The sequence below is a fragment of the Mus musculus genome, chromosome 4, assembly GCF_000001635.26.
Source record: "Mus musculus strain C57BL/6J chromosome 4, GRCm38.p6 C57BL/6J".
Lineage (NCBI taxonomy): Eukaryota > Metazoa > Chordata > Mammalia > Rodentia > Muridae > Mus > Mus musculus.
The window spans coordinates 109,420,871-109,443,990 of record NC_000070.6 but is presented as its reverse complement, the minus strand read 5'-3'; the positions used below and the strand labels follow the sequence as shown (position 1 = coordinate 109,443,990).

Genomic DNA, 23,120 nt, shown 5'->3' with positions numbered 1-23,120 from the left:
CCCTCATCCGTATACAACTGGAACACTTTGTAGTTTTTAGGACTTTGAAAGGGATTCAAGACTAAGCTGAGCCCTTGCCTAAAGGAAGACTTATTTACAAGGGGCTACTGTCTTACCACTCTTGGTCCTGTTGGAGACTTAGGTCTTTATACCAGCTCCACAGCTGGCTTAGGGTGGGCCATTGGAAGCTTACTTTCTGTCTCAATAATTCCAGCCAGTTATTTGTAAACTGAGGGGAAAGCTCTGTTGTAGCATGTCAGAACTGAGTTCCCAGAACACTGCCTTTGCCAGCATCCTCACTGATATCTGGGCACCTTAGGTCAAAGGGAGTACAGCTAGGAAATATGAGGATTGACCAAGCCTTACTTTGCAGACTCTAAGAGTTTGATGGCCTCCTCATTTCTGCCTTGCTCCATAAATAGCAGGGCCAGTTCCAGTAGGGCATTTGGAATCAAGTAATGGTCATATTTAATCTTCTTTTCACTGCAAAACAGAAGCAGACATGGCCCACCCTTCAGGTCCTCTCCACAGCCTTCAGAACTTCAAATCCTTACCTTAGAAAGGCTGGGATCTTCACCAGAGCCTTCTGGCATCCTTAGCCCACCTCCCTGTTACAGTCCTCAACCTCTGTCACTCCAGGTTGGTCTCTTAAACTGGGAAGCCTGTTCCTATTTTAGTATCTCTGACCCTTGCTTCATTCTGTCCTAGAGACAACAGTCTTTTTTGCCATATCCTTTCTTGGTTATCTGTCTTTATCCTGTGAAGACAAGGCCCTTCTTAGTCTGGCCTTTCTCTATAGTTTTAGGCAGGAAAGATCCTCACTGTTGTCACTAGCTTCTGCTGTGTGTCCTGTGCCCACGAACACTCCACTTAAAACTTTCTCTTTTGTTTTTGTCTTCTAGCTAAACTTCCAAATTTATTAATTTGTGTTTGTTTATTGGAACAAGGTCTTGCTATGTCCTGGCCTCAAACTTAGAAATTTTTCTGCCTCTACCTCCCAAGTGCTAAGATTAAAACCATGAGCTATAAACATCCAAATTAACCATCGCCCTGATAGCCTTTCCTGGTATCTCTTATCCTGGCACAGAGTAGACATCAGCAAATGTATGGTGAGTGAGCTGGTGGGAGGAGTAGGAGGATGGAGAAGCCAAGCCCAGCGGGAGTAGCAAAGGCACTTACTTGGCAGAAATGCTCCTGAAATTCTCCTCTGCCTCCTGGATTCGGCCCAGGTATTTCAGACACAGGCCTTTCAGCAATTTAACCAAGCAGTCGTCATCTGCTGAGTACTCATTCTCTGAGAATAGAGGTGTGGGGGAAGAAGGTAGGCTTGCTCACTTCTGCAAGTTACTCAGGGAGCCCCTCAGGAACCCAGGACACAGGTGAATCAAGACCGATTCACCTCAGGGGACTCACATCTGAGAAGAAAAGACAGATATTGAGATAATGGCTCCAGAGTGAGTTAGGAGTGACTGGAGGACGCTCAAGAGAAGGCCCTGGACGAGGAGCGGGGACACTTGCTGAGTGAGAGGAGCTGACACTGGTCTTGTAAAAGGCTGGTTAGTAGGATAGAGGGATAAGGAGGACATTTCTGGCATAGGAACCTTGAACTCTAAAGACCTGACCTAGCGGGTCAGGAGCCTGAGGGTAATCACCTGGGCCCATTGCCAGCATCTCTTCAGCCTTGGTGATGACCTCCAGCATCCCATCCGTGAGTGTCGGCTGCTTCCCAATCACAGCATAGCCATTCCAGATGTACATCATTTCCTGAGAGAGGGAGGGAGTGGGTGGGGCAAGTCAGTTCTAGGTCTCTGCCTCAGCAGGGCCTCAGTTTTCCCGTCTGTAAAACAGGCAGCTCAGTTCAAAAGGTCCTGAGCCTTTGGATCCCTGATCTTCAAGTCTCCTTCTAGCCTATAAAGCTGTAGGATTGAGGGCACTGTGGAAGCAACCTTACCAGGGATTTGTTATTGAGCTTATTGATTCCATAAGGGTTTAGGGTAATCCAACAGCCATTAGGTTTCAGCTACTTACCTACTGTACCTTGCATGAATACTCTCATACCCTCTCTTCATCCAGACTCCTTTCTTGAGGACTAGGCCATGCCCAACACTGTTCATGGAACCCTCCCTACTCCCGCTGGCAGGACCTCCCTTATTGGAGGAAGCTACTAAGCCACTCAGGACAGTCGAGCCTAAGACTGTCCCTTTCCCCCACAACAGGCTCAAGGATGGCAGCCTCCTCATCGAGATTAGAATGCATCCTGATCCTTTTTTCCTTGACTGGCAGGAAATTCATTAAACTTTCAATAACTTAGCTTAGAGTCATCCTAAACCATCAGGACAGGTAATGGATACTGGGTGCAATTTATATAAGGCCCTAAAGGTTGTCAGGGTTTTTGTTTCAATGTAGATTTAGGTCAGTGTTCCTTAAGTTGCTCTGTGGTCTCAAGATAGAAAACTGGCTATAACGGCTCTAGAAGTCCACAGCCTGTCCTCCCAGTGCCCTTAATCACAGGTGACTTTGTACAGAAGCGGGCATAGTCACTCCCACCCTTCCCATGATACCCCATGCCCATTATGATAGTAATAACTTGATTGTGCATCTTTTTGAGACAGGGTCTCTTGTACTCCAGACTGGCGTCAAATTCATGGCGTAGCTTGAGGATACCCCTGTGCCTCTACCTCCCACACGCTGGGATTACAGACATGTGCTGCCACACACAGTCTGTAAAATCCTTTAGAACTGGGCCAGGTGCCAAGGAAGAGCTGACTTTACAGTAGATAGAAGGGCTCCCTAAGGTAACACACCATTGAACAGGAAAGTTTATCCAACAAGCAGAGCAGAGCAGGGCTCCTACTTTTGTGGACTCAGCTTATTTTGATGCCAGCTCCAGTCATTCATGGAATTAGCTTAACAGTGGCCCTGGATTTAGCCTCTTACATCTCTTGATTTTTTTTTTTTTTTTTTTTTTTTACTCCATCTGTATGAGCTATTCAAGTTACTACCGACCTGTGTTAGGCTTTATACCCCCTACTATGAAGGTTTTGTTCAGAGTCAAACATAACTTGGCCTGAGACCCCCCCAACCCTCCCTTCAGAAAAGGTTGATCTAATGAGGGTGACTATGTAAATAGCAATTAGAACCCTGTGACAACAGAATAGTCACTGTAAGAACAAGACAGCCAGGTGATCCCTCTGCTTGGGGCTGGGGTGTTATGTAGTGTCTCGGAGAGCTCTTCCATCCTTGAGGCATCTTGCAGCCTGCTGGTCTGTCTCCCAGCCTAGGTGAATTGTGAAACCCTTTCTGGTCCCTTCATCCACCCTCTGACCCAGAGGCTCTCTTCCTACCTACCAGAGCAGGGATCGGCAAGGAGATGGGGTTGGGGGAGAGGTAGCGCCTGGACTTCCGGATAGCAAACTTCTCTGTGGGTAGAGATTTCCCAGCAATCTTGAGCTTCAAGCCTGGCACGGCCCTGAAGAAATGGGAAAGAAGGATTGAGATTGCAGGTCAGTGGGAGAGCTCCTGCCTAACATGTCCAGGTCCCCAGCCACAAAAGAGCAGGAGCATAGAGAGAACAGGTCTCCAGCCTTTGCTTGCCTGGCTACACCTCAGTTTCCACACTGTACGATGAAAGAGCTTGACTCTAAAAGTATTTCAAGGAGCAAGCCAGCCTATGGTTATGGTCACATTTCACAGTTCCTGCATGACCTGATAGCTTTCAGGTCATGGTTGGGCAAAGGTTCCAGAGCTAGTTTAAGAATGCATCTAGGCCTGCCTCCTAGTTATCTCTCCTCTACGCCCAGGCCTTCCTGGGAGGGCCCACAAAAGTCTAATCCCAGTTTCACAGGCATGACCAACACCCAGAGAAAAGAGGGACTTGCACAGACAAACAGCCCAAACCCTTAATTAACTCCAGCCTCCTGAACTGTGGCCTCCTCAGCTGTTTCAAGGATAGAATAAAATTCACACAGCTGGGCATGCCTTGACTGGAGCCTCACCCACTACCAGCTGCCTGGCCATTGGGTGTGACTGGGATCTCAGACCCCGAGCTGTATGGGCTCAGGAAACAACTGATGGGTGAGGCCACCCCAGATTCCTTGCTGCGTATTCATTGCAGAACCACTCAGGGTCTGTTTTCTAATCTCAAAAGTATAGATTGTACTACCTCCTTCCTCTCAAGGGCTGTGGGAGAATTCTGTGAGCTGGGGCCACCGTTTGCTCCAGCAGCAGACTATGCACAGACAGTACTATTTCAGCTCTAACAAGCATCTGTCAGTGAAGCTGGCCAGCCTCATTTCCACCATGGGAGGAGAGCCCTAGACACCATCCTACAACTCCAGGTTAACCTTTTGACTCTTCACAAAAGGCAAATAAGTGGTGAAGAGAATACTGAAAAGATATAATGAAATAATAATGAAAAACTCTGGTGGGCAGCCCCCTTGGTTCCAGATTCTACTGCAGGGTCTTCAAAGCCCCTTTTCCAGTTGCAAAACTAGCCTATCTTAAAAGGCGTCCCAGCTGGGCCGTGGTTTTAATGCTGTCGGTTTGATTCAATGACTTTGGCTGTGCTGCTCTGTGGCTCTAGCAAGCTCAGCTGGTGGAGAGATCTCTTTGTACCTCAGATTCTGGTGGTTTAAATGAAAAATGTCCCCTACAGGGATTTCAACACGGGGTTGCCAGTGGGTGGTGCTGTTCTAGGGAGAGGTTTAGGAAATATGACTGTGCTAGAGGAAGTAGGTCACTGGGGGCAAACTTGGAGAGCGCGTGCATAGCCTCCCCTACTCCCAGTTTGCTCTCTGCTTTGCATTTGCAGTTGTTACCATGCCCGTCCCTTTATCACTGCGCTCCTGCCATCATCCCTGCTGTGGTGCACTTGTCCTGGTGCTTTATCACTGCAAAGGTGGCCAAGACAGGGTCCTCGTCTGTCTCAGTGACCAGATGAAAGAGATGACAAACATTCACAGGATTCTAACCACCAGCAGCACTGGCATGGCATGGTAGCCAGAGGGGACTAAGGGCACAGGGCACTTTGGAACAGGCAACTGAGAGCTGGGAGTACCTATCGCATCACTAAAGCTCAGATAGCCATGAGCAGAGCCTGACCTGTCTGTCCACAGTGAGACCTACAGCAGGAGCACTGTGGTCAGGCCCACCTGAATAACTCCACTTCATTGTCCCCGAATGGCTTGTAGTCTTCCTTCCCAAACATGCTGAGGTAGGCAGCCTTCATGTAGATGTAGGTGGCCTGTGGGAGATAGCAGCAGAGATGTGAGCAGCCCTCCTTCTAATCGCAGTGAGTGCCACATGAAATTCAACCCTCACTGTGGTTCCATAGAGATTTATAGTCACTAAGCCCCCAGGGGAGAATGCTGAAGCAACCGAGGAGTTTAGAGGTGGGAGTTGTATACCTGCAAAGCAGCCTCCCTCTCCATCTTGGCCCCATCAAGAGAGACCTGAGCAACATGCAGGGCTGCTGGGACAATGCAGAGACAGGGTGAGCATGGAGGGTGCTGCTGGGAAGCAGTGACTGCAGGCGGCCCTGCCGGATAGTGGGGAGATTCAGAGACTCAAGGGTACCCATATACATGGAAGCAGATAGGACATGCATGGGCACAGATGACCTGCAATAGGGACTATGTGAAGGAGGTATAGGTCCAGAACAGTGAACAGGGCACCCTCACAGGGCTCAGTGATAGACCTACATCCCTCACTTTACACCTTCATCTCAATCCATCTTAAAATGTCTGCAAGGACCTTGCCTGCTAGATCCGTAGGCCACCTGACAGGGAAAGTGGGGAGCCCTGCTTCAGCTGCAGAGTGGCCTACACAGCCCATAAGCATAAGTCCCACAACGTAGAGGGTTAGAGGTGTTTGGCTCAGTGCTGCCCTCAAGTGGCCAAGTTTTGAAACAGCTGCCTCCCAGGACAGCTCTGCCAAGGAAAGTATCTGCCAGTGGCCAAAAGAGAACTGGAGAAAAAGAACATCAGGACATCCTGGAACATTCACCCGTGCCATTCGTGCTGGAGCAAAGACCCTCAGGTGGCCTGCCCTTCAAACATGGCCAAACTTGTCTTTGTGAGTGTGTAATGGAATCCCCTCATGGAACCTCTAACATGGTGTCACCCTTGCCCATACCTATAGATCTCCCCTGTCCCTGACATGGGTGCAGTGCATTCCAGGGACTGAACCTCCTGTCTAGTTTTGTCTAGATTGGATGCCTGTGATATATTCTGAATTTAATAACGACATGGCAGGAGTACATATACACTAATTCCAAATCAGTTTCGTAAGTAATGGACAGACTCTACATCCCCCACCCCCAGGGACATCTTCCTTACTGGAACACTGCCCCCGAACAAATTCAGTTTATTTGGGTTTTTTTGTTTTTTGTTTTTTTTATTTTTGTTTTTGGGTTTTTTTGAGACAGGGTTTCTCTGTATAACCCTGGCTGCCCTGGAACTCACTCTGTAGACCAGGCTGGCCTCAAACTCAAATCTGCCTGCCCCTGTCTCCTGAGTGCTGGGATTAAAGGCGTGTGCCACCACTGCCTGGCTCTATTTGGGTTTTTTAACTAAGAATTTAAAACTTGCCAATTAGTGTGAAGTAACCAGGTTAAAAAAAAAAAAAAAAACTTGTGATGTCTGTTTTTAAAAAAATGGTTATAAAAGGTCTGTCTAAAAGTCAACCAATCAGCAAATGAGTTGGGATCCAGGCATGGAGTCTGTAACTGCAGCAGCTGGGAAGTGAGGGCAGGTAGATCATGAGCTCATGTTTATTCCTAGCTTCATTGTAAGTTTGAGGCCAGCCTGAGCTAAGTGAGACCCTATCTCAAAAAAAGAAAAAGAAAAAGAAGGGGTCATCTAGATAGCGCAACAGGTAAAGAGGTTGTCATACGAGCATAACAACTGAGTTCAATCCCAGGGACTCACAAAGGGTAGAAAGGGAGAACAGAGCCGACACCCACCATAATCATACACAGTAATGAACAACTACATAAAATACGTAACAATTTTCAAAAGAGATATAGGTAATACTTGGGATATAAATAGTCAATAAGTATTTGGGGAAATGTTCAACATCCTTAGCCATAAGGGAAATGCAAATCAAAACTGCAAGAAAACCAGCAACAACAAACATTGGTGAGGATATGGGGAAAGAGCACATCCTTATAGCCTGCTGAGACTACATTGGTGCGGCCAGTATAGAAATCAGTGTGGACATTCTTCACAAACATAAAAACAGAGCTATCATACGTACGATTCAGGTATACCACTCCTGAGTGTACCTAAAGGAGCAAGCTTCAACTGCTGCTGAGGCTGCACCTTCTCAGCAGTCTATCCTGGTCCCTCTGTGCCAAGCCTCAGCTGTGTTTCATGAGTCCTTCATGCCTTCAAAACCAATACTACCTGGGTAACTAACTTAATGTGTAACTCAACTTAGTTGGCTGCCTCTAGCTTCTGTGTGCTGACTTCAGCAAACACTTCCCAGGGTTCACCTCGCAATGCTGCTCTTTTCTTAATCACTGCTAATTTCTTAGCTCCAGCTAACCAGTATCAATTGCCCCAGTAAAGCAAAGATTTTACTTCAGAGGTTCTGGTCTCTTGTTAATCATAGCGGGTTCTTCAGCCCCAGCCAACCCTAATCACAGATTCCCAACTCAAAATAGCAGATAGCCCTGATAGTCTTTAAGTGACTCTCAAACTTCCTTCTAGAAGTTCACAAGCCAGGCCTTCATTGTCTGTATTGCTCTCAACATTTTTATCTTCCACGCTTTGGACACTCATTGGCTTTTCTAGCCCAAAATTTCAAAGTTCTTCCATATTCTCCCAAATCATGGTTAGGTCTGACGTAACAATACCCCATTATCCTAGTACCAATTTATCGTAGTTAGGTTCACTACTGCTGTGATGAAACACCATGGCCAAAAGCAACCTGGGGAGGAAAGGGCTTATGTACTCTGTTCCAATAACTGTTTCATCACTGAAAGCAGTGAGGGCAGGAACCTGGAGGCAGGAGCTGATGCAGAGCTCGTGGAGGGCCACCGCTTACTGGCTTCCCACAGCTTGCTCTGCCTGCTTTCTTCTAGAACCTAGGACCACCATCCCAGGGGTGTACTTCCCACAATGGTCTGGGCCCTCCCACATCATCAGTAATTAAGAAAATGCCCCATAGTCTTGCCTGTGGCTGTATCTAGAGGCATTTTTCAACTGAGGCTCCCTTTTCTCTAAAGATGACTCTAGCCTGTGTCAAGTTGACATAAAACTAGCTGGCTCCGTCATGGTGTTGATCATGGCAACAGGGATGGATGGATGGATGGATGGATGGATGGATGGATGGATGGATGGATGGATGGATGGATATAGAAACATATATAAAACATGAAAGAGGAAGACTTTGGAGAAAGGTAGACTGGGGAGAAGGCGGCTGGAAATAGGCAGAGTACACTATATACCTTCATATATGTATGAAAATGTCACAATAAAATCCATAATTTTGTGTGCTACCCCCCAAAATTAATTTTTAAAAGATCTTAGCATGAGGTGATGTCTCTCACCTGAAATCCTAACAATTGTTAGCCTAAGGCAGGAAAATGGCTTCAAGTTTACGGACAGCCTAAGCTACGTGGGTTCTAGGCCCAGGCTGGAATGAGAGACTTGTCTTAGTTTGGGTTTCTATGGCTGAGGTGAAACATCGTGACACACAGAGGAGGAAAGGGTTGATTGGACTCACAGTTCCATAGAACAGTTCATCACAGAGAGCAGCAAGGGCAGGAACTCAAGCAGGGCAGGAACCTGGAGGCAGGAGCTGATGCAGAGGCCGTGAGGGGGGCTGCTTACTGCCTTACTCCTCGTGGCTTATTCAGCCTGCTTTCTTATGAAACCCAGGACCACCAGCTCAGGGTGACATCACCCTCCCACATCAATCACTAATCTTAAAAAAAAAAAAAAAAAATCCTCCAGGCTTGCCTACAGTCTGATCTTATGGGGGGCATTTTCTCTGTTGAAGTTACCTCCTTCCAGATGACGCCAGTTTATATCAAGTTGACATAAAAAACAGACAGGAAAAAAAAGTCTGGGTAATGGGTAATGGCTCAGTGTATAAAATGCTCACTGCATACGTGTGAGAACCTGAGTTCGTCAGCACATGCATAAAGCTAGGCTTCCTTGCAGGTGTCTGTAACCCCAGTTTGGGACTGGCAAGTGGGGCAGAGTTGAAGCAGGGCAAATACAGGAAGTCCCTAGGGTTCACTGGCAAGCCCACATAGCTGAAATGACAAGGTTCATATTCCATGAAGAGATATCACTTCAAAAAATAAGATAGAGAGCAAGAGAGAATGACATCTGGAAGCCAGTGTCTGGCCTCCTTCACAGATTCATGTGCCAAATATATGTTCTAGCACACACAAAAAATGAGTTATTGAATAGTAGCTCATTTTTCATATTAACTATGGGAGATAGTTAATACATGGTCTCATATAGGCAAGGGGAACACATAGTCCATGAGTCACATGACGGGACAAGGGGATAGGGACAGAAGGAAATCAGTAAGCCACAGGAGAATGTGGGACATGACAGCTGGACATGGTGGCACAAGCTTTTAATCCCAGCCATTGCCTTGATCCAGATGGGGGTGGGGTGGGAGTGGGGCTCCACCTGTAGCCCACAGCAGTCCTTCAAGACATATATGGCCTACCTCTTGACTGTACCCCATGTTGTCCCTGACTGGGGAGTTTTTTCACTGAAAGTCATCAAACATGGTATATCTTCTGTTCTTCATGGCTCTGTGCCTTCAGTGTCTTCTCTTTGTTCTCTCTGTATCCTGGCCTAGGCCTGCCACCGAGAGTGCCCAGCAAGCACAAGAATTCAAGGTCCTTTCTGCCCCCGCTATAATAAAGCTCGAAGGACCTGTCAGGCTTTCCATGACCTGCCCCAAACACAGGATCGTCTGATGGCATCTCTTCCCCATCCCTCCATAGACCCTCTGGGCTTTTGCCTGTGAAGACTTTCTCTTACGGCCTCCCTGCCCCCACCCTGACAGACCTCTTCCACTCACTGACAACCAGGAGTCAGGCTGGAGTATGCAGTGACTCATTTACAGTCAAGTCATCCAGGGACATCGGGTAGACCACAGTCACTTCTGATCCAAGGCCTTCTCCCTGGTGTCAGCTGTTTGCCCTCTCATTCCACAAATGTTTACCTCACTGCAGTAGGAAACCCAGGCTGTGCCAGGCACACAGTACCTGTCAGCTTCCAGCAAGTGGCTTCTGGCATCCGGCCTCACTTTCATACCACAGCCCTTACCCAGTGGACACAGAGCCTCTCGGGAGTACCCGAGCCCTGAGCCCGTGCATTTCTTGCTCTGGGCTTTCACCCTCCCTGGCTCCCCTTCAAAGGTTTTACCTTCTTAGGCCTACTTGGAGCCCTTTGATTTAAAACACATAAAGTGTAAACAATGTGTTGGTGATGTGTCCATGTGGCTGGTGGCTGCCACACTGGGGTAGCACAGAAGAAAGACACCCCTGCCACAGTAGCCAGTGTGATTAGACAGCACTTGCTAGACATGTGATAGGTAGATACGCTGACACTTCGGAGTTGGAGGGGTGTAACTCGGGAAGCAGGGGATGCTTAGCGTGGATAGACAGGGCCCTGGATCAATCCCCAGCACCAAGTCCAGTTTCTCTGCTGGTCACAGCTTTTCCCTCCTCCCAACCCTGAGTCCTGTTCAAACATTTGGTTCTGTTTAGATGCCAGGGGACAAATCTGTGTTCAGTCAGGGGTTTGGCCCTTAGCTCCGAGGCTCCATGGCTTATCGGGGCGACCCCTGACCCACAGTGTCAGCTTACCTTGGACCAGGAGTTCTCCTTGCTCAGCAGGTCGGCGTAGAAGTAGGCCATTTTCCACTGGCCCTTGTAGGTAAAGCACCACATCAGCTCCCAGTAGCACATGTGGTGAAACTGCTTCCAGTGCTGCTGGGCCTCGCAGCACTCCTCAAACCGCCGGACAGCCTGGGACAAGCAGAGGTCAGCTCAGGGAGGCCCACCGGACCCCCATAGGACAGCCTGGGACAAGCACAGGCCAGCTTAGGGAGGCCCAGTGGGCCCCCATAGGACAGCCTGGGACAAGCAGAGGCCAGCTTAGGGAGGCCCAGCGGGCCCCCATAGGACAGCCTGGGACAAGCACAGGCCAGCTCAGGGAGGCCCCACCTGGCCCCACAGCCCACAGCAGGGATGGCCTCCCCCAAGGCACGGGCGTCTGGAAGCCAGGGAATCTGGCTTCCTGTACTGGCGCGACACTAAGCCTCATTGACGATCCATGATGCTTGCCCCCTCGTATGGATTCTAGAGATCTGGTCCCTGAGTGAGAGCTCCGAGCAGAGCACACTGGGGGAGGGGACAGAAGGTACAAGCTGTTGAGGCTGTAATTCTCCCATCCCTGTGTGCACGTGGGCATGGATGTGGGTGGAGCCAACCCCAAGCACCTTTCCTCAGGAGCTATCCATCTTTATCTTGAGACAGGGTTTCTCGCTGAGACCTGGGGTTCCCCGATTAGGCTAGGCTGGCTGGTCAACAAACCTCATGCCACCATGTCTGGCTTTTTCACATGGGTGCTGGGGACTAAACTCAGGTCTTATCCTTTTGTGCCAAGCAGCTTACCAACTGGGCCATCCATCCAGTCCCAGAAGGTGTTAATATACTAATACAATAATGTCTGGACCTCAGAAAGAACACCAAAGAGTCCAGTAGTTTCCATGGTTACTCACAGCCAGGGATTTATCCTGCGAGGGCTCGCTGGAGATTTCCAGGACTCTGGAATGTAGCCTTCTATATTGGCATAGTTCTCTGAGCTTTGCCATGGCTGTGACCTTCCCTGTCTCTAGCTCAGTGGTTCTCACCCTTACTAATGCTGTGACCTTTTAATACAGTTCCTCGTGTTGTAGTGATTCCCAACCATACAATTATTTTCATTGCTACTTCATAACTGTAATTTTGTTACTGTTGTGAACTGTAAATATCTAAAGTTTTCTTCTGATGGTCTTAGGTGACTCCCGTGAAAGGGTCATTTGGCCCCAAAAGGGTCATGACCCACAGGTTGAAAAACATTGCCCAATCCCTTTCCATGGCCCTTTCTCCTCCTTCCTCACTCCCACCCCTACCCTATTCACCGAATCCAGCCTAGTCACCCATGCCCCGGGGGGACAGCAGCTTTTCCTGATCAGGAATGTCAGAATCCTATATCTTCCTATCAAAAGGCACCTCTCTCCTCCCAGACCACCTCTGACAGAATGCTTCTCCTACCCCTGCCCCTTCCTGGGCTCACCCTATCCCCGAGTATGGCCTCTATGTATCTAACGTCTTGCTGGGCTGGGATACCCCAAGAAAGCCCCACATCACTCACAGCATCAATATTTCCTTTGATAGCTTCAATCCGCCCAGCAAAGAACAGGAAGATGGCGCCCTGCAATGATACTCGTGAGGATCCGGGTGGGTCCACTGGGTACTGGTGGGGTGGGAGTGCCCAGCAGGGACTGGTCTCACCTTGGGGTATCGGTTCAGGTAGGGCTTCAGCAGCTTCTCTGCCTCCTCGATGTTGACATTCCCAGTACCTGGAGGTGGCAGGGAGGTACATTGCTCGGGTAACCGTTGCTGGGGCCTGCGCTCCCTCTAACAACCTGCCAAAGCCTTCTTGGGGCCTCTGCCTTTCCCTTGTGGGATGGTACAATGATTCCTCCTATCTCTAGAGTGATAGGAGGCTTAAACAAGCTAATGTGGATACTGCCGGGTCACATCACAGGCTCAATAATCTGGAGGCCACTTTTCAGTCTGCACCCAGGAGGGACAGCATCTTCATACTTTCCACAAGGTGGCGCAATCGCCCCCATTTCACAGATGGAACCCACAGAGAGAGGAAATTGCTGTTCAGTAAGCCAGATGCAGGCTGCAGACCTGGCTCGGCCCCAGTCCTGCGTGCCTGAGCAGGGTGTGCAGCCTCTCACCCGGGAGCCCGCCCTCTTGCACACTGGGCCTCCTACCGAGCACGAAGGTGAGGAAGGTGTGATAACACAGCAACAGCATGACGCACAGCACTGCACGGAAGCTGTGTCCGGTTGCGCCCTCCTCCAGCTGCAGCAGCCCATAGTCCTGGGGACAAGAAGAGAGGCTGGCAGTCATGAGACCCCCATGAGGGGGTCAAGAGTGCGTGCAGGTGGAGCGATGGGGAGGGGAGAAGGAATAGCTTGAGGAAAATAACCCTAACCACAATCTGGTACTGATGGTTCCAGAAGCCTGGGGCCTTGAAAGGCTTGCTGGGGGAGAATGTTCCAGAACATCTCTGTGACCAGACCTAACCTGTGTGTGTAGTCTCCATCTTCTCAAATATAGGCCTGGCCTGCCTCAAACCCTCCACAGCTTCTCTGCTGGGGGAATTGCTGCGCCCGAACAGGCTAGGGTTGACCTTCCCACCTGAGACCTCCCTATCCAACTGCCTGCTCTAGGGAGCAACACACGGGGCCCTGAAGCCTCCAGCTGTGGGGGTTTCCCAGGGCCAAGGATGGGGCTCACACAACTCAGCTCTCACCCACAACGAGAAGCGAAACAGGCAGAGCCGTGGCCAACCTTATCGCTATTTTTTCTTCTTCTTTTTTAAGATTTATTTACTATATAGCACACTACATGCATGTATGTATGCACACCAGAAGAGGGCACCAGATTTCATTATAGATGGCTATGAGCCACCATGTGATTGTTGAGAATTGAACTCAGGACCTCTGGAAGAGCAGTCAGTGCTCTTAACCTCTGAGCCATCTCTCCAGCCCCTTCTGAAGACTGTTATGTGTCATGCTTTGTGTTTGTTTGTTGAGAAAGGGTCTCACCAAGTATATCTAATAACTGCCCTGAAACTCACTCTATAGACCAGGCTGCTGGCCTTGAACTCAGAGATCCTCCTGCCTCTACCTCTGTCTTCGAAGTGCTAGCATTCAAGCTGTGAGCCAGCAGGCCTGGCTTTGTATGGGCCTCTTAATGATTTTTTTTCCATGATTAAATTAGGTGGATTTTGCATAATAACATCTCCTTTAAATACATTTAGGTAAAAAATGATGTCATTTTGGGAAAAAAAATAACAGATAAACCATAAACTAGTGATATGTGTCTGATATCAGGACGGCTAGAGAAACTATCTCCCTCAGCATCTTCAGGACAATATGAAGCCTCTTATTTTACAGAGAGGAGGTTCATGGAGAAAGGGGAATTGTCTAGCATCGTGGGGAGGAGGCTGGGGATGACTCCTGACGTCCAGGACAGTGCTCTGTTCACCACACTGGCTGCATCCTGAAGGGGACTTCCCTGCTCTGCTCCCCCAACCCCTGCTGGTGTGCCAGGTCTTGGCCTCAGTGAGTCTCCTGGTTCTTCTCAACGTCTGTTGCACAGAAGGGACCCCTGCACAGCTCACAGATGAAGTAGGAGCACCAAAAGCTGGCCTTAGATGAGAGGACTAACCCAAGGCCTTGAAGTGAGCAGGTGACCAAGAGGAGAAGACCCGGTTCCTAATCCATGCCATGGGAAGACAATGTGCCCTCGGTCCCTATGGGGCTATCCTCAGACAATGTGCCCTCGGTCCCTATGGGGCTATCCTCAGACAATGTGCCCTCGGTCCCTATGGGGCTATCCTCAGACAATGTGCCCTCGGTCCCTATGGGGCTATCCTCAGACAATGTGCCCTCAGGTCCCTATGGGGCTATCCTCAGACAATGTGCCCTCGGTCCCTATGGGGCTATCCTCAGACAATGTGCCCTCAGGTGCCTATGGGGCTATCCTCAGACAATGTGCCCTCAGGTCCCTATGGGGCTATCCTCATATCTACCCTTGATGCCAGGCAGGGAGAGATCTGTGGCCTCCCAAACCCTGAGGGAAGCCTGAGGCCCAGAGGTCTAGAGTAGCTCCAGGGCCACACACAGAGATGGATCTGAGCCAGGATTGGCACCAGGCCATGGTCCCCCAGCCCCCCTTTGTTTAGCCCAGCTCCAACCCAAAGGTGGGCATTTACCTTGTTTCCTGAAAACCCAACAAACTCCAGCAGCCTCAGAATCCTGGTGGGAAGCATGGACAGCGTCTGTAGGGTCAGAGGCATGGGTGTGTGGAGGGCATCCTAGGAAAAGTCAGAGGACCCCACCCACCGCTCACCCTTCACACAGTGAGAGAGCGGCCACCCCTTCTGGACTCAGACCAGCCTTTGCACCATCTCCCTGGACCAGCGCCTCCCTTCACAAGCAGGCTCAGCATCTGCTTGTCTCTCCAACCCAGCCCATACTCCCTCTGCCTGAAATGCCTAGTGCATCTTTTCAGAGCCAATTGAAATGCTTGCTTATCTTCCTCCCCTGGGAGGACCCCTGAAGAGAATCCCTGTCCCCTGTGGCTCACAACTGCTCTCAGCCCTGTCTCCTTCTGCACCCCTGGTAAGCATTTTAACAGCCAGCTCTCTGGGGTGGAAACGGTCTGGCTTCCCGAGGTTGCCAATGTCTATGGCATCTCACAGGGGTTCAAGCTACCATGTGGGCACATATGGACGCTCTAGAGGTGGTCACCTTCTGTGACAGCCCTGCTCAAGCCCCTTAAGACTGGTGATAATGTAAGAATCATCTCAGCATCCCATGCCTAGGACACAGCCAGGCTCAGTGTCACCAAAGGGTGACCTTGTGTGGGTCAAGGACATGCAAGAGATCTGCATCTGGGGCCCAGAAACTCAGGAAATAAGGGGTTCCCACTCACCAGGTTGAAGGCTCCTACGCCAAGCTTCACCCCTCCTTCAAAGTGTCTGTGGCTCTCTCCCTTAGAGTATTGCGAGGACTGGACGAGGCTATCCAGTTCCCTGTGGGAAGGGTAGCCGAGTGCTGAAGCCAGGATGGGACCCATCCCTCCACCTCCCTGTCAGGAACTCAATAATGGTGGGCTTAGAGTTCTGCAGACCCAGGGAGCTGTTACTAGATGAATTTCCTTCCTGACTTACATCTACCACAGACGGATGCTTCTCACCCTTACATGACACCACATTGGCCTTAGTGGTGCAATGGTACAATCCACTCCTTTGGCCTCTATTGCCATCTTAGGCTGGATAATTCTTTGTTGGGGGAAAAGAGGGAACCTGTCCACAGTATAGGATATTTAAAGCATCCCAGGCCTCCTCCTGTTACATGTGAGCAGGAGCCTCTCCCCAGTGGGATAGCCAGGATGGGAGCCAGGGCCTAGGAGGTGAGTTGGAGCTAGCCTGGTGCCGTGTGCTGACAGAGACAACATGCCTGCAAGCTGTGAAGCACAGATGAGCTTGGCGTATTTGAAGAACTGAGGGCAGGCCTGAGGGTCTGCAGCTGAGAGCCATGGGAGAGGCTGCAGGGTTAGGGAGGGGAGCTCATGGGACGATCAGACTCAGGGCATCACTCTACAAGACAGGGGAGCCTGGGAGCCAGAAAGAGCTGGCCTGGGCAGGCATGTACTTTGCAGACACCCTGCTGGAAGCTAGCAAGGACACTGGAGAGACTTGTGGCAGTCCCTTGTATCTGGACAATCCCAGCACAGGCCTTCTTTAGGTGTACTGTGCAGGGGACAGTCACTCTGGAGGAGGAGGGAAAGACAGCAAATGTTCTCCAAGTGTAATGGGAAGTGAGTCCTACTGTGAAACTGACAGGACAGAGGGCTGCGTTTTCAGAGCTTTATCTGATTGCAGACTTGGAGTAAGAGACTGCTTCACCACACTGGGTGAAAGTGCTCTCTGCCTTTCTACCATCAGCACAGCTCACCCCTGGCCCAGAGGACTTGTATCAGGAACCCAGGCATAGTGTGGGAATGATTCTAGCCCTTGGGGAGTGTACATCTGTGTGTATGTGTGAGTATGTGTATCTTTGCATATGTGTCTCTCTGTGTGTATGTGTTATGTGTGTGTATATGTGTATCCATGTGTGAGTGTGTGTATATGTGTTCATGTCTGCATATGTGTATCTATGTCTGTGTGCACACATGCTATCCCTGTATGTTGAAAGGTCAAGGAAGACTTCATATGAAAAATAGGATTTGGAGTCTGGAGAGATGGCTTATTTTGGAATATTGAAGCTCAGTGGTTAAAAGCACTGACTGCTCTTCCAGAGGTCCTGAGTTCAATTCCCAGCAACTACATGGTGACTCACAACCATCTGTAATGGGATTCAATCCCCTCTTCTGGTGTGTCTGAAGACAGCGACAGTGAACTCACACACATTAAACAAACAAACAAACAAACAAACAAACAAATAAATCTTTAAAAAATCAAAAGGGCAAGTAGGATTTGGACTGGGCCTTTACGAATGTGTAGTTCTGCTGCTGTTCCTTAAAGTCTGTCTGTCTCCTGCCCACCAGCCCAGGCTGTTTGTGTAGAGCCTGGGTCTTCTTTTTCTCTAGCAGACAAGGCACTCAAGAAGCCAAACCCACAGTGTAGCCAAAAAACCAGGAGGACATTACTCCAGAAAATGGAAGCCTAGAAGTACAGAAATCTATCCGAACCCCAGTTTTCTAGACTTTGAGCCACCCACAATTCAGTCTGAGGGGATAGGTCGTAGACTCTGTGGCCCCAGGCCCTCAGCTCCCCGCAGGCTGACCCCACTTACTTGTAAGTCTGGTAGCTGTTCCGCACTTTGATGCCGCCCTTGATGAAGCTCACCATGTTCTCGTCCTGTGGTGGAGAGAGACGAAGAGAGCTAGGTCCAGGGCAGGTGACTGGAGACTAGAGGGTCACACAAGACTGTAGGCCTCTACCCTGTGCCCAGATCTATGGCAAATGAGGCAGGAGTGGTCAGAGGTCACTCAAAGCAGACTGCCACAACTGCCTTTCTCAGACAGGCAGGCAGACAGACAGACATAGGCACATATACAGTCAACAGTGTCTCCCTCTGGTCGAAGGACAATGTAGGATGAAGAGAGGCACTCATTTTTTAGAATATTGAAGCAAGTTGTAATTTATTATTTAAAGTTCCAGGAGCCCCCGTTTGTCTGGTAACCCCAATCCTGGGTGTCCACTCACAGGAAACGAATGGGCGTGGGCTGAAAAGCATTATCAGGAGCCACACAACATCAGTGTTCATGAAACCAAAACCCAAAAGTAACCAAGGCTCACCCATGGGAGACTAGGTATAAACTGGGGCATATTTACCTAAGAGAATATTGCCCAGACAACACAAAGACAAATGGAGAATTCAAGTCCCATACAACTATAAGTCTTTGTGACACACTATAACAGTATGCTGTTCAGATACACTCAGGTGAGGGTGACAAAGAAGGTAATGGCTGGGACAGTGTCATGGGGTAGAGGGATGAGTCTTGCTGTGTTGACTCTGGCCTCCAGATGAATCAGGGGATATGTGTAATTAAAATATATAACAAAAGTGAATAAAAGAAAATGCCATTCTTGTTTCAGTGAATACTAAATGGAAGACTAGGATTAGTCCAGCTTAAATCACCCAGGGGCCACAAAGATTTTTTAAAAACGAGCTAAAGATATCTGTCTACGATGCCTGTGAACCCCATCGATGATCAGCATGGCACGGTGATCCTAAAGGGGCCCTAGTAGCATGCATACCTTGGCAGTCACCAATAGCTCTATAATTGGATTTAAGATCTGTACAATAAGAGGGAAACCATGTCTGGTATTGGAAAACTAGCCAACTACTAGTACTAGTGAAGTCATGGGTACTGGAGGATCTACATTCATTAATTTACTAAGCTAGCATAACCCCTGACAAGAGTCTGTAAACACTTGTCCTTATACCTACAGATAAGTACAGTCATTACCCCCCATCAAGGAAACTTCTCTTTGTAATGGATGGGGACCACTACAGAAAACCACAACCAATCAAAACACAGTTGTGGAATTCAGTCCCAGTGGATACATCTACAAAACATTCCCACACCTAAGGCTCAGGGAAGAGAGGGCAGAGATCATAAGAGCCAGAGGATCAGGGGGTTTGCTATGAGTTTGTGTCTCCTGGGATGTCTGAAGCTACACCCATAAAGACTCACCCATGTGACTGCCCAATTGTGAGCAGAACAAGGATGAATGCAATGCAGATGCCAAGGTGGACAGGGACAAGTCTACAAGGCTTCAACCTTATACTGAGAACAATAGAAAATAGGAGAACTAGGGGTGGGAGGGGAGGTCTTCCCCAGGAAAGAGCTCACCAGCTGGTTGTCCAGTGTCAAATGGTTAGCTCTGAAAACATACAATCAGTATAGACAGAACAGGTTGTACTTAGCAATGTACATGTATATGTATATACATATAAGTATATGTATGCAATGACAATTAGTGAGAAAAAGAGAGTTCATAAATTTGAAGGGGAGTGGGGAAGGGTATAATGGTGGAGTTAGAGGTTGGAAAGAGAAGAGAGAAATGTAATTAAATTACAGTTTTAAAAACGAGCTAAGGAAGGGCTGGCGAGCCCACCAATTGGATTTCCAGTCCCAAAGTGTCAGCCCTGAAAATATGCATACAAGTAACACTGTATGGTCTGATATAGTGGCTCATTGGCTATTCTTCCAGAAGGCCTGGGTTAAATTCACAGCACACACATGGTGGCTCAAAACTGTCTGTAACTCTAGTTCCAGGGAATCCAAAGCCCTCTTCTGGCTTTCAAGGACACCAGGCACGCCCGGAGTACTCAGCATATTAACAGGCAAAACGCCCACACACATAAAATGATATTTTTTAAAAGCTAAAAAGAGCGAAAGAAGCCAGGTATGGTAGCACACACATTTAATCTCAACACTTGAGAGGCAGAGGCAAGTGGATTGCTGTGAGTTCAAGGCTGGTTTGGTCTATGTAGGGAACTGGCTTAATGCAAAACAATCTAAAACAAAAAAGGAGCTAAAGAAAATAAATAGCACCCAACACTAAAATTCATCTTCCCTCCTCCAGTACACACACACACACACATATATATATATATACATACATACATACATACATACATACATACATACATACATACATACATACAAACATACTACAATGCAAAGAAGTTCTAGTAGACTGTGTGCTTGTGTAATCCCCACTGTGGTAGGGAGACCTGTCTCTGACTTGGCCAGACCCAAATTCAAGTCCCAGTTCACTAATCAGGTAACCTTAGGAGTCCTCTCCTTAGGACTCTGCTTTCCTGTCCCAGTCAAGTAACAAGTGTAGACGTGTCAGAAAGGACCTCACATTGTGGGAAGTATACAAATGGGGGCTAGGGAGATGACTCAGAAGCTAAAGTGCTTGCTACACTAACCTAAGAACAGAATTCAGATTCACTGAGTACATTTGTAATCCTTCCCAGAGGATGGAGGCAGAGACAGGAGAATCATCTGGAAGCTTTCCAGCCAGCTAGCCGGGAGTACACAGCTCAGTAGCTAGCCTGGAGTACACAGCTCAGCAGCAAAAATGAGACTCTGCCTCAAAACAAAGCAGAAGGAGAGAACCAATTCCCAAAAAGTTCTCCTCTGACCTCCACACATCCATGGCATGCCTTTCCCTCTTCCCATCACAGGCAAACATGCATGCACACATACACACAGGCATGCATGTATGTATCCATTTGCACACATGCATGTGTATGTGTGCACAGACACTAAAATAGTTTAAAATGTGGGAAGTGACTGAGGAAGATACCTGATATCAACTTCTGTTCTCCACACATGTATGCATGTACCACACATTTATGCAAAATGACAGGTCTATCATAAGCCTGGTATATTATTTGCTCCAGGTGTTTGCTGCATGAATCAAGCAAAGCAGATCTGTGACAATGCCTGTGTCCACGTGAGTCTTGACAGGAGCAAGAGCAGTGACCAGAAGGAAGCGGCACCATGAGAACCCTGGTGTATGAAGAAGACACGCCCACCCCTCCTTACCCAGCTTGGCCAGGCTTCAGAGTTTGGGAATCTGAACCTCGGGCTTTGTCACTTCTCAGAGGACAGGTCATGCTTGGACTTGGGGACTGATCCAGAATGCTCTCTGCCCAGGTGTGGGGTGGGCTGGGGTGGGGAGAGCTTCCTACCTGCAGGAAGGTCAGGGCCGCTCTCTGTAGTAGGCATTCTGCATAACAGACCTCTGCATGGATTTCCTCTGCAGGAACAGAAAACAAGCAAAGCCTGGGGTCCTAGGCAGGAGGCTCAAGCAAAGCCACATTCCCTCTGGGGCACATGAAGTCACAAAGGCACATTCTAAACACCCCTGGGCTGAGGAGCAAAGCCACGTTTCAGTCTTCCAGATGCTTAGCTGGTAATGTTGGGTGGCTGGGCCTCTCCAGTACTAAGCCTTCCTCCAAAGGCCAAAGGCCAGGCATTCGGCTGTAGCACAGCCTCCTTGGGAACACTGGAATGAATAACTTTTCTCTCCTCCCTTCCACGCTTCCCTCCCCTTCCTGGGCCTGGAGCCACCAGAGTCAATGCTGGAGAAGACCTCTTGGATGCCACACCTTCTGTGAACTGGTCAATGGTAGGACGGTGCACCAGGTTGCTGAATGAGTCCGTCATAGAAGACTTCCTTCGATGCCTAGAAAAGGAAAAGGGCCCCATGATTCCATGAGGTGGAAAGAGGACCAGTCCATGTCACACTTGTCTTTATGTGCATGCAAGCATGCAAGAGCATATAATACAAGCACGTGCGCAAGCACACACACGCGCGCACACACACACAGGCACACTTTGCTATACTTTCAAATATTTGAAGGTTTGTGGGCACCTCCCACAGAGTCCTCCAGACTCAGGTCTACAGCTCTCCCAATCCAGGGCTGGCTTGCTGGAATTCTTTCTTCATTTCTCCCTTCCTCACTGTGTTGGGGTTCAAACTCAGAGCACCCTATATACTAGGCAAGTGCTGTATTGAGTCACACTCCCAACTCCCCTGGTCCAGAGCTTTCTAAACTTTTGGCCTTATAACCGGCTCTGTTCACCTCCCTGGACCAAGCTCAGGTGTCACCCCACCCCCACCCCTGCCCCTAGAGCCATCGCTACTATGGGATGAAGCTTTATGGTGCCTCCAGCTTGTCTGCCTCATATTAGATGCCATGGGTGGGGCTGTGTTCCTGCCAGGTAGTGAGCTGAGCAGAACTGCCGAGGCCTAAGGAGTTCCCGGATCCCCAGGGCCTGGCCCAGAATAGATGTGTGCCCAGCGGCCAGTGACACCATCAGTACACAAACACCCAGGAACTGTTACTTCATTCATAGACTCCGGACTAAACTCACTCAAGCACACACCAGGCCCTGCCACTGTGTCTCCAGGACAACCCTGTGACTCACACATCATCACACCTCTTTTATAAATGAAGATCGTTGAGTCCTGGGTGGGACCTGCCCGAGACAGAGTTTAAAAGTGGCAGAGACAGAATCCATTTTCTCCCCAGTGACTGGGTCAGGCAAGGTTCTACAGCCATGCCAAAACAGACGACTCTCAGCACTGGAGGACACAAGTCCTCTTAAACAGTGTTTAGTGACACACCAGGCACTTGGTCAAAATGAGGAGACAGACAGAAGCAAGAGCCTCACTACCCCATCCCTGACCCCACAGCTCTGACCTCTGACACAGCGACTGCGCTTCTTTCATCATGTTGCCAGCAAGCAGGATGTCCTGGGGGTCGAAGGTCATCATGGCCTGCATCTCCAGGATGGTGGCATACGTCAGGGAGTGATACATGCTCTCCTTGGTTCTGTGGGACAAAGTGGGTGTTGAGAACCCCAGAGATGGCTAGCTGGCTGTGGATCACCTGATAGCTCATCCTGTTTTACCTGGGGACACATTTCCAAAGTCTAACCCATTCATGGCATCTCAAATGTCCTCCGTCCAGGGAGGAAGGGGCAGAGAAGGGGAGTGAGATAGAGGGGGTAGTGGGAGAAGCGACCTGGTAGGTAATAAACACTTTGCAGACAGGTAACAAGTAATTAAAAACAAAAGATCTTGGTCCAGTTCTCAGTTCCTCTTCCTGCTGAGTGACCTCTAGTGACCTTCCAGCTCTAAGTCTCGCTATTCTCTCTGAAGGAAGAGGCTAGGCCACCTGCTAAGCACAAGGGGCCAGGAAGTTCTGGGGGATGACAAGGAAAGGGACATTGTTTTCTGAGAGGGCTGAGGCTT

General features: G+C 49.1%; 1 protein-coding gene across 12 annotated transcripts in view; it reads right to left on the bottom strand.

Annotated features, from left to right (window-relative positions):
* Window positions 1–23,120, bottom strand: part of Ttc39a (tetratricopeptide repeat domain 39A) — a 50,603-nt gene that overhangs the window by 759 nt on the left and 26,724 nt on the right. For 4 of the 12 annotated variants that reach the window (XM_006502994.4, XM_006502998.3, XM_006502996.3 and 1 more), the window contains exons 3-17: window positions 22,567–22,698; window positions 21,469–21,545; window positions 21,049–21,116; window positions 17,626–17,690; window positions 15,761–15,860; window positions 15,039–15,140; window positions 13,027–13,135; window positions 12,533–12,600; window positions 12,393–12,452; window positions 10,841–11,002; window positions 5,151–5,242; window positions 3,349–3,469; window positions 1,653–1,764; window positions 1,180–1,294; window positions 367–483 (exon numbers count right to left, since the gene is read on the bottom strand). In XM_006502994.4, the coding sequence (XP_006503057.1) occupies window positions 367–483; window positions 1,180–1,294; window positions 1,653–1,764; window positions 3,349–3,469; window positions 5,151–5,242; window positions 10,841–11,002; window positions 12,393–12,452; window positions 12,533–12,600; window positions 13,027–13,135; window positions 15,039–15,140; window positions 15,761–15,860; window positions 17,626–17,690; window positions 21,049–21,116; window positions 21,469–21,545; window positions 22,567–22,698 (1,500 nt within the window). Of the gene's footprint in view, window positions 1–366; window positions 484–1,179; window positions 1,416–1,652; window positions 1,765–3,348; window positions 3,470–5,150; window positions 5,243–10,840; window positions 11,003–12,392; window positions 12,453–12,532; window positions 12,601–13,026; window positions 13,136–15,038; window positions 15,141–15,760; window positions 15,861–17,625; window positions 17,691–21,048; window positions 21,117–21,468; window positions 21,546–22,566; window positions 22,699–23,120 lie in introns of all 12 variants that reach the window. The other 8 variants (XM_006502997.3, XM_030253439.1, NM_153392.2 and 5 more) reach the window with 5 other exon arrangements.